The 11,505-nt window shown below is 46.7% G+C and overlaps 1 protein-coding gene across 1 annotated transcript; it reads right to left on the minus strand.

The window, feature by feature from the left end:
• Positions 1-1,355: 1,355 nt before the first annotated feature.
• On the minus strand, positions 1,356-11,140 carry LOC132385681 (uncharacterized). The gene is made up of 3 exons (XM_059957885.1): positions 10,993-11,140; positions 7,338-7,673; positions 1,356-3,895 (listed from the first exon to the last, which is right to left on the minus strand). Exons 1-3 carry the CDS (start codon positions 11,138-11,140, stop codon positions 3,528-3,530), a joined length of 852 nt encoding a protein of 283 aa, XP_059813868.1. The 3' UTR covers positions 1,356-3,527.
• Between the last annotated feature and the right edge of the window lie 365 nt (positions 11,141-11,505).

An 11,505-nucleotide genomic window follows, 5' to 3' on the forward strand; every position in this document is an offset into this window, starting at 1 on the left:
TTATACATGGTGACATGTCTATACTTTGATAATAAATTTACTTGGCTCATTTTAAATTATACATTTAAATTTGTAAATAACTCTGAAACACAAGAGCGGGGTTGGGAGCTCAGTCTGCTGGGTAAATTATTTTGTTCTGATCTGAATGGTCGGCCCAGCTCTGCGACCCGTCTTTCGAGGCACTCCAGTTACTGGAAATATTCATGAATTGAACTGGAAAGCCTCAAATACTCTGTCTCTCTGCTCAAGCTGCGAACACACACACACACACACACACACACACACACACACACAAACACACATTTAAAAACGTCGACAATCACACCAGTGCCCAAAAATACCAGGGTGACCTACCTCAACGACTATCGCCCAGTGACGCTCACTACTGTGAAGAAGTGCTTTGAGGGGTTGGTCATGATCAATCAACTCCAGTCTGTGTGCAGGGACCCACTGCAATTTGCCAATTGCCATAATCTGTCAACAATTCTCACTGGCTCACACTCGGCCTTAGATCACCTGGACAATAGCAATACACAAGTCAGGCTGCTGATTACAGCTCAGCGTTCAACACAATCAGACCCTCAATTGTAATCAACAAGCTCCAAAACCTGGGCCTCTGTACCTCCTTCTGCAACTGGATCCTCACCAGGAGACCCCAGTCTGTGTGGATCAGAAATAACATCTCCTCCTTGCTGACAATCAACACCGGCACACCTCAATGATGCGTGCTCAGCCCACTGCTCTACTCTCTCTACACCATGTCTGTGTGTCTGGGCTCATCTATAAACTTGCTGACAAACCAACTATTGTTGGTGGAATTTCAGACGGTGACGAGGAGGAGTACAGGAGTGAGATCGATCGGCAAGTTGAGTGGTGTCACAGCAACAACCTTGCACTCAGCATCATGAAGACAAAGGAATTGATTGTGGATTCAGGAAGGGGAAGTCGAGGGAACACACACCAGTCCTCATCGTGGGATCAGAAGTGAAAAGTGTGAGCAGTTTCCATTTCCTGCCTGTCAACATCTTTGAAGAACTATCCTGGGCCCAACATATTGATGCGGTTACAATGAAGGCACAACAAGGCAGAACATATTCACAATCCCAAAACAGAGAATGCTGCAGAAAGTTGTAAACTCAGCCAGCTCCTTCATGGGCACGGGACTCCACAGCATCCAGGACACATTCAAAAGATGATGCCACAAAAAGGTGGCATCCGTCATTAAAGTCCCTCATCGCCCACGACATGACCTCTTCTCATTGCTACCATCAAGGAGGATGTGCAGGACCCTGGAGACACACTCACTGGTTCAGGAACAGCTTCTTCCCCACTGTCAGATTTCTGAATGGACAAAGAACCCATGAACACTTCCTCAGTATATTCGGTATATATCCTCAGTATATTTGCACTACATTTTAAATATAATTTTACACATTCTAATTGTAACCTGTAGTTGTTATTACTAAACATTGCATTGTACTGCAGACACAAAAGAACAAATTTCAGCACAGATGCAGTAAACCTGATTCTGATACACAAACACACACAGCTGGGCTCAGACAAACAACACTCCCACATTCCTCCCTTTGTGACACCCTGCTTGCCCCGTGGCCCCCGGTATGAAGCTCAAACTGTTGCAACACCTGCCCTTTAAATTCAGGGCTGAGGCTGTGTTGTGTCTGTTCTCTGTTTCATTTCGATATTAAATGAAGAGCATTGAATGGGAAGGAAGGTTTGAATACAAGAATAAAGATCTCCTCTGAAGGTGTATGGGGTCCTGATGAGAGCGTACATAGAACACTGTGCTCAGGTCTGGTCTCCCTCCCGGAGTCAGCCTGTGGGATGAAGGGAATGAAGAGATTTCCCAGATTGATTTAGGAGGTGAGGTAGTGTCCTCGGAGAGATTATACTGACCGGGCCTGTCTCAAAATTAGAGAAATAAAAGGCCGTCTGACTGAGAGAGAAACAGTCTCACAGGGCATTGACAGGGTAGAGACAGGAATGATGTTTCCTTTGGCTGTGGTGAAGAATGGGGGTCAGAGAATTATTATTACTATTTTTTAATTTTTTTTAATTTTTATTGAACACAAACAAAAACAGAAACACTCAACATATGCTAACAAAGCCAGGGAATCACACAAAAGCGGCAACAAATATATAACTATTAACTTTAAATATACAAATAAACAAGGAAATCTGCTCTAAATACTGTTGGACAGAAGGGACTGTATCTAAGAGGAGTCACAAAACAGGAACATTTACAGAGATAACACAAAACATTGACAGATTTGTCCAGTCTTTACAGGTTTCTGGTTACGGGAAGTTTTCAGAGTATAATCGGATAGATTGCAGTCTGACGTAAAAATATAAATGAAGGTTTCTTATTGCTTTATTTGCATTTATGGATATAAAATTTGCTGTAAATTAACAAAAGATTTATGATAAAGATATGATCCCTGTGAGATTTGATATTACTAGTAAACCCAAATAAGACATTTTGAAATCAAAAAGTAAAATCCACATTAATATATTGATCCATAAATTGACAAACATCAACCCAAAATGTTGAACATATTCACAATCCCAAAACAGATGTAATAAATCCTCTGGATATAAACCACAAAAAGAGCAGTTAGTTTCAATATCAGAATTAACCCTTCTCAAATAAACACTGTTTGGATAATATCTATGTCTAATTTTAAATAAGCCCCAAGTACTCCTCCACCTCAGATTCCCCAAGCGACTATTCTAAAAACTAACAGAGTACATATAAGTCGCCACAGAAAACTCCTACAAACATACAGAGCAAAGCTGCAGAACGGTAACTATATCTGGATCACTGAAAGATCAACCAGAGTGCAGAAGACAACAAACTTCGCCAAAGCAAAAAAATAACCGCAGCGGCAGCAGATAGACTCAGCGCTCCCTGTTCAATCTGACAGGACAAGAAACAGTGAGGGGCAAAGGTAACCGAGTGTTTCAGAAAATGAGAAGTAGGGATCCCTAATGTGATCTGTCTCAGTCAAACCACCTCATATTTCACTCATTTTGAGACAGTCCCAGTACGATGATTTTTTGTGGGAGCATCTCTATGAACAAGTGAGTGCAGTTATCCTGTGTTGTTCCACAGCCTGATGGTTGAGGGGTAGTAACTGTTCCTGACCCTGGTGGGGCGAGTCCTGAGGCTCTTGTACCTTCGACCTGAATACAGCAGTGAGATAACAGACTGCCTGTGTGGTGAGCCTGATCAGAGCCGCCTGTATCACCGTCCCCTCTGGCCTGTCCTATCCGGGACCAAAGGGATTGTGGAGTGTAAATCTGTTACTATGTCGAGTATCACTCTGATCCGTCCCCTCTGGCCTGCCCTATCCGGGACCAAAGGGATTGTGGAGAGTAAATGAGGTACTCTGTCGAGTATCACTGTCATCCGTCCCCTCTGGCCTGCACTATCAGGGACCAAAGGGATTGCGGAGAGTAAATGTGGTACTCTGTCGAGTATCACTGTGATCCGTCCCCTCTGGCCTGCACTATCCAACCAAAGGGATTGTGGAGAGTAAATGTGGTACTCTGTCGAGTATCACTGTGATCGGTCCCCTCTGGCCTGCCCTATCCGAGACCAAAGGGATTGCGGAGAGTAAATGTGGTACTCTATCGATTATCACTGTGATTCGGGCTCTCTTCCTGCCCCTTATTATTCTTGTCTGTGATTGCAGTGCGACAATCATAGGTCCAATGTCCCCTCTTTCTGCAGACCCCATCTCTGTCCTCAGCCAAGTGTCCTCTTCATCTGCACGGTCCGCACGATCCTGCCACCCGTTTTGGGTTCTTCGTCGGGATCCGAACTCCATCTCTTCACTACCGGTTATCTGTGCACTCTCTCGCTTTTCCCCAGCTCCTTTAAAGAGTCAATTGCGCTCCATATTTATATGAATTTATGTCACCTGGGGCCAGGTCTGACACAGCAAATTGAGATTAGTTTTCTTAATGGAGTGGGCAGGCTTGGGCCTGAGACAGTTTAGAAAAGTCTGCACTGCCAGCTGGGGACACTGATCTGTCCAGGGGATTGCCGGCATTTGACTCTCACGTATCCTTAAAACGAGCTATAAAGTACGCAAGGGATTCTCCTATTTTCTGTAGTTATAGGGCAAATTCACCAAAATCTGCTTGCAGTCGGTCTGTCATTCAAATTGGTTCCCTTACCTCAGTGACCCACCGTGCCATGGTTTGTATTACATCAGCCTCGGGCACCTTCGGGCGTCTGCCTGGGAAAGGGGAACCCACTCCCTGTCCCTGTCCGAGAGGTTCCATATATAACCCTGAGGAGTGGCACAAGACCCCGGGCAGGGTCTGGAAAGGGGAACCCACTCCCTGTCCCTGTCCGAGAGGTTCCATATATAACCCTGAGGAGTGGCACAAGTCCCCGAGCAGGGTCTGGAAAGGGGAACCCACTCCTTGTCTCTGCCCGAGAGGTTCCATAGATAACCCTGAGGAGTGGCACAAGTCCCCGGGAAGGGTCTGGAAAGGGGAACCCACTCCCTGTCCCTGCCCGAGAAGTTCCATATATAACCCTGAGGAGTGGCACAAGACCCCGGGCAGGGTCTGGAAAGGGGAACCCACTCCCTGTCCCTGCCCGAGAGTTTCCATATATAACCCAGAGGAGTGGCACAAGACCCCGGGAAGTGTCTGGAAAGGGGAAACCCACTCCCTGTCCCTGTCCGAGATGTTCCATGTATAACCCTGAGGAGTGCAGGCAAGTCCCTGGGCAGGGTCTGGACAGGGGAACCCACTCCCTGTCCCTGTCCGAGAGGTTCCATATATAACCCCGAGGAGTGCAGGCAAGTCCCCGGGCAGGGTCTGGAAAGGGGAACCCACTCCCTGTCCCTGTCCGAGAGGTTCCATATATAACCCCGAGGAGTGCAGGCAAGTCCCCGGTCAGGGTCTGGAAAGGGGAACCTACTCCCTTTTTCAATGAATTCAGGTAAAGCCCCTGGTCCAGACGGTTATACTGCTGAATTCTTAAAATCCTTTTCTTCTATACTCGCTCCTAGGCTTTGTAAAATTTTTAAAGATGCGTTAACTGTAGGTAAATGACCACAATCTTTTTATGCTGCCTCCATTTCTCCAATTCGTAAAAAAGATAAATACCCCACTAAATGTGCATTCTATCGACCAACGGATTCTAAGATTTTTACCAACATTTTGCCCACTAGATTAGAAAATGTATTACCTCAAATTATCTCTGAACGATTTATTAAAAACTGTTATTCATCTTTTAACATTAGAAAATTAATTAATATAATATATACTTTATCTAAAATACCAGAATGTCATTTCCTTAGATGCTGAAAAAGCGTTCGATAGAGTTGAATGGATACGTTGCAGAATTTTAATTTTAGCTTGAAATTTATATCATGGATTAAATTAATGTATTTTAAACCTTTGGCTTCAGTTCTTACCAATAATCAAAGATCTCCTTTTTTTCAGTTGTCCCGTGGCACGAGGCAAGGCTGCCCTTTAAATCCTCTATTATTTGACATTGCTTTGGAACCTTCAGCCGTTGCCATTCGTGAATCACCTAATATTTTTGGTATTACCCGTGGGTAAGGGACTTATAAGTTATTATTATATGCTGATGATTTGTTACTATACATATCTGACCCCGAGAGATCTATTCCTGCTATTTCATCCTTGCTTGCTCAGTTTAGTAGCTTTTCTGGCTACAAACTGAATTTTAATAAGAGTGAATTATTTCCATTAAATATGCAAGTTCCAATTTATAAACCATTTAAAGTTGTCACAGATCATTTTACTTATTTGGGTATTAAAATTACTAAGAAACATAAGGGTTTATTTAAAGTTAATTTTTTACCTTTAATTGAACAAATCAAGCAACTTGTTACCAGGTGGTCCCCATTATTTCTGTCATTGGTTGATCGAATTAATTCTACCAAGATGATAGTATGACCCAAATTTGTATATTTATTCCAAGCATTACCAATTTTTATTCCTAAATCTTTTTTTGATATTATTCACTCCAAAGTATCCTCTTATGTGTGGCAGAATAAAAATCCTAGATTAAGTAAAAAATATTTACAGAAGCCTAAGAAGAAAGGTGGTTTTGCTTTGCTAAACCTGAGATTTTACTATTGGGCAGTTAATATTCAATATTTAATATTTTGCACACAAGAATCGGTCATAGTACCTTGCCCACAATGGGTAAATTTGGAGTGGAAATCTGTACAAGACTTCTCATTGTTTTCTATTTTAGGATCTTCGCTTCCTTTTGCTTTATCTAAACCGAATAAACAAATAACTAATCCTGTGTTATGGAAAACAAAAGGTGTAACATGTTTTTGTGATCTATTTTTAGATAACAGTTGTATGTCCTTTGAACAGCTATCCAGCCTAAAACTCATTTTTTTTAGATACTTGCAAGTTAGGAATTTCTTGAATGTTAGTATTTTCCGAAATTATGTCCAATGGACATTACAGAAAATATAGGGCTCACATGTCCAAGGATAAACTCGCTCGATTTTATTCTCATGTTGATCCAACCAGTGACAGATGTCATTCTGAAGTCGCTTCATTGACCCACATGTTCTGGTCTTGCCTCTGTTTGCAAAATTATTGGAAATATTTTTGGTATTATTTCAACAGTTCTGAATATCAAATTGCAACAACATCCTATTACTGCAATTTTCAGTTTACCAATGGTGGATAATAGTCGTTTATCCCCACCCCCCAGCCTGGCGGATAATTGAATTGTTTCATTAATGGCTAGAAGATTTATCCTATTGAATTGGAAAGAAATTAATCCTCCAACTATATTTCAGTGGTTTTCTCAAACTATTTCTTGTTTGAGTTCAGAAAAAATTACAAGTGTTGTCTTTGACCCTTCAGTTAAATATGAAGAAACTTGGAGACCATTTATTCAACATTTTCATATAAACTAAACTGACTTTTCCTAAACCTTACTTTTATTGTCCTTAATTATTTGGATGGAGGTGCGGAATTGTTGAGGCTAGTGTGTATAATTGATATAATGCAATGGCCCAAGTCGGTTAGGATTTTTTTCATTTTTTGTGGGGGGGAGGGTTTTTTATTTTCTCCACTTTTTGTAACCACTATGTTGGGAGGTTATTATCATTTATTTGTATTTATACCTTAACCTATTAATTATGTACTCTCAAGCTCTATGTATTCATGTTTCATTTATGTTTGTTTAAAATCAATAAAAAGATTTTAAAAGGACTATTCTGTGGAAAGGATGGAATAGGCGCAACGGGCCGAGTGGCCAGACATGCTCCTGTTTGTTATTTTCTAAAGCACGAGTTTACCTTTGCGCCTTGTTCTCCCTTGGTTTTCAGCCGTTCGGATTGCACAGGGGAGCGGTGAGAGCTCCGGAGATCCACCGGCAGCCGCTGCGGGGCAGCTCCCGTCTCCGGGCAGGAAGGGACGGGTCTGGGAGACAACTCCAGACAACAGGCCCCGATCCTCGGCGGGGAAAGGCCGGGCGCCCTCCGTGCAGCTGAAACATCTCACGGAATCTCCGCCGGTCGCTTCAGCTCTGCCTTCGAAAGGATTCACGACCCGCCGGTGGTGCAGCCGAAACCCGAGGCGCAGCTCCCGGTCTCCGGCCTCACTCGGTCCCGGTCCAAACAGCGTCCCGCCCACTGACACCCCTCAGCCAATGGGAGCATCCCTCTCCCAGCGGTGATCGCTGACTGGCTGTGAGTGTGAGAACGGGCTGCTAATGGGAGCTGGAGATGTCAGTCACAGTTTGTTCCCAGAATTAAAGGAAAATCCCCGAAACTCAAAGTTCAAAATAAATTTTATTATCAGAGTACAGATAAGTCACCACATACAACCCCGAGAAGCATTTTCCTGCGGACATACTTAGAAAACGTATAGAATAGTAACCATAACAGAAGCAGGCAGTGAAAGATCAGCCAGAGTGCTGCAGGTAACAAGCTGTGCAAATGCAAATACAGAAACAGGATAAATCACAAGAGCATGAAATAACCGCAGCGGCTGCTGCTGGATCTCCGGAGCTCTCGCCGCTCCCCTGTGCCACATAGGAGATTGGTGAGTAAAATCAGAGCTCATGGCATTGGGGGCAGGGTTTCAACATGGATAGAAAACTGGTTGGCAGATAGAAAGCAAAGGGTAGCAGTGAATGGGTGATTCTCGGACTGGCTGGAGGTGACTAGTGGGGTACCACAGGACTCTGTATTGAGACCACAGCTCTTTACGATTTATGTCAATGATTCAGATGAGGGCATTGAAAACTATATCAGCAAGTTTGCTGACGATACTAAACTGAGTGGCAGTGTAACATGCGAAGAGGACGTTAGGAGAATACAGGGAGACTTGGATAGGCTGGGTTAGTGGGCAGATACTTGGCAGATGTCATTCAATGTGAATAAATGTGAAGTTATCCACTTTGGAAGCAGGAACAAGAGGGCAGAGTATTGTCTGAACGGTGTCGAGTTAGGTAAGGGAGAAATGCAAAGAGACCTAGGAGCCCTAGTTCACCAGTCAATGAAGGTGAATGAGCAAGTGCAACAGGCAGTGAAGAGGGCAAATGGAATGTTGGCCTTTGTTACAAGGGGAATTGAGTACAAGAGCAAGGATGTCCTTTTGCATTTGTACAGGGCCCTGGTGAGACCACACCTGGAATATTGTGTACAGTTTTGGTCTCCAGGTTTAAGGAAGGACATTCTGGCAGTTGAGGAAGTGCAGCGTAGATTCACTAGGTTGATTCCTGGGATGGCAGGGCTGTCTTACGCAGAGAGATTGGAGAGATTGGGCTTGTACACGCTGGAATTGAGGAGATTGAGAGGGGATCTGATTGAAACGTTTAAGATAATTAAAGGATTTGATAGGATTGAGGCAGGAAATATGTTCCAGATGTTGGGGGAGTCCAGTACCAGAGGGCATGGATTGAGAATAAGAGGTCAGTTATTTAAAACAGAGTTGAGGAAGAGCTTCTTCTCCCAGAGAGTTGTGCAGGTGTGGAATGCACTACCTCGGAAGATGGTGGAGGCCAATTCTCTGGATGCTTTCAAGAAGGAGCTAGATAGATATCTCATGGATAGGGGAATCAAGGGATATGGGGACAAGGCAGGGACTGGGTATTGATAGTGAATGATCAGCCATGATCTCAGAATGGTGGTGCAGACTCGAGGGGCCGAATGGTCTACTTCTGCACCTATTGTCTATTGTCAATCCGACAGGCGGAAGGCCAAGGGAGAACAAGGTGCAAAGATAAACTCGTGATTTAGAAAATAAGAAACAGGAGCAGGCGTTGCCATTCGGCCCGTTACACTGTTCTGCCCCTCACTCAGAACATGTTGAACTTTGACCTCAGCGCCACTTTCCTGAAACGTTCCCAACATCGCCGAGCTCCTAAATATGCTGAGGTGACCTCGGATTTTGAGTCTGTGATCACTGGTTCCACTACCCAGCCAGGAGAAACTTCATTCCTGCCCCTACCCTGTAAATCCCCCGTGAGACTGTGTCTGTCTCAGTCAGGAAGCTTCTCCATGTGAACCTTGTGTTAATGAAATTGGTGACAGTTCTTTCAGACCAGCAGCTTTGACCACAAGAACACCAGACAGTGGTCAGCACGGAATGTCCTGCAGTTACTGCAGGAGAAGGACTGGATGGACACAGTGGAGTGGTTCCCTGAGCAGACAGTCCAGACCATCTGGCAGAATGCCTCCTCACCAGATCTCACCAACAGGCAGCAAGACCTCAGCTGTCTGGCGGCGATTCGGGCGCCTCCCAGTCTGATCCTCGCTGCATGCCCGGAGATCACTCCCACAGCGCGCTGCCCCGAGATTACAGCAGTGGAGACGAGAGGGCCCCTCCCAGTCTAATCCTTGCTGCATGCCCGGAGATCACTCCCACAGCGCGCTGCCCCGAGATTACTGCAGTGGAGACGAGAGGGCCCCTCCCAGTCTGATCCTTGCTGCATGCCCGGAGATCACTCCCACAGCGCGCTGCCCCGAGATTACTGCAGTGGAGACGAGAGGGCCCCTCCCAGTCTGATCCTTGCTGCATGCCCGGAGATCACTCCCACAGCGCGCTGCCCCGAGATTACTGCAGTGGAGACGAGAGGGCCCCTCCCAGTCTGATCCTTGCTGCATGCCCGGAGATCACTCCCACAGCGCGCTGCCCCGAGATTACTGCCGTGGAGACGAGAGGGCCCCTCCCAGTCTGATCCTTGCTGCATGCCCGGAGATCACTCCCACAGCGCGCTGCCCCGAGATTACTGCCGTGGAGACGAGAGGGCCCCTCCCAGTCTGATCTTTGCTGCATGCCCGGAGATCACTCCCACAGCGCGCTGCCCCGAGATTACTGCAGTGGAGACGAGAGGGCCCCTCCCAGTCTGATCCTTGCTGCATGCCCGGAGATCACTCCCACAGCTCGCTGCCCCGAGATTACTGCAGTGGAGACGAGAGGGCCCCTCCCAGTCTAATCCTTGCTGCATGCCCGGAGATCACTCCCACAGCGCGCTGCCCCGAGATTACTGCAGTGGAGACGAGAGGGCCCCTCCCAGTCTGATCCTTGCTGCATGCCCGGAGATCACTCCCACAGCGCGCTGCCCCGAGATTACTGCAGTGGAGACGAGAGGGCCCCTCCCAGTCTGATCCTTGCTGCATGCCCGGAGATCTCTCCCACAGCGCGCTGCCCCGAGATTACTACAGTGGAGACGAGAGGGCCCCTCCCAGTCTGATCCTTGCTGCATGCCCGGAGATCACTCCCACAGCGCGCTGCCCCGAGATTACTGCAGTGGAGACGAGAGGGCCCCTCCCAGTCTGATCCTTGCTGCATGCCCGGAGATCACTCCCACAGCGCGCTGCCCCGAGATTACTGCAGTGGAGACGAGAGGTCCCCTCCCAGTCTGATCCTTGCTGCATGCCCGGAGATCACTCCCACAGCACGCTGCCCCGAGGTTACTACAGTGGAGACGAGACGGTCACTCACCTCTTTGCGGACTGTGGGCTGGCGAAGATCTGTGGAGAAAGATGCAAGGGCCTGTGCCACAGCAGCTGCGTGACAGAAGGCTCACTGATCCTCGGGCTGTTCCCAGGACGCGCAGGAAAACGGACAGCGAGTGCTGCCGGAAGATCATCAACCCGGGGAAAGACGCCCGGAGCTTGCCGGCCTGCCATCACATCGAGATGTCCGGAAAGCAGGGCTTCCCAACCTGGGGTTCACGGTTCCTGTTACTGGTATTGGTCTTTGGCATTAAAAAACGTTTGAGAACCGCTGTTGTCCAGGAATACTGCCGACTGACACATTCCAGACTACAGGGACACCATTGGAACTACAGGGATCCTCTGCACTGGACAGGGAGAGACCGGGTTGGCTGAGGAAGCCTCAATGTTATTGTAGTAGTGAACCACCCCAGGGATGCACATGGCTTCTCCTTTCAGCGCAGGACTTCAATCGTCTTCCAGGGGAAGGTCCTTCCGACCGCAGGGATGGGGCCTTTTG

The sequence above is a fragment of the Hypanus sabinus genome, assembly GCF_030144855.1.
Source record: "Hypanus sabinus isolate sHypSab1 chromosome X2 unlocalized genomic scaffold, sHypSab1.hap1 SUPER_X2_unloc_1, whole genome shotgun sequence".
Taxonomy (NCBI): domain Eukaryota; kingdom Metazoa; phylum Chordata; class Chondrichthyes; order Myliobatiformes; family Dasyatidae; genus Hypanus; species Hypanus sabinus.

Coding starts and splice junctions, on each gene's coding strand:
- LOC132385681 (XM_059957885.1), bottom strand. CDS start 11,140: ATGATCTTCCGGCAGCACTCGCTGTCCGTTTTCCTGCGCGTCCTGGGA. Junction 7,674..10,992: donor AGCCCACAGTCCGCAAAGAG/GTGAGTGACCGT, acceptor GAGGGGTGTCAG/TGGGCGGGACGCTGTTTGGA. Junction 3,896..7,337: donor AGGGAGAACAAGGCGCAAAG/GTAAACTCGTGC, acceptor GACTCTTTAAAG/GAGCTGGGGAAAAGCGAGAG.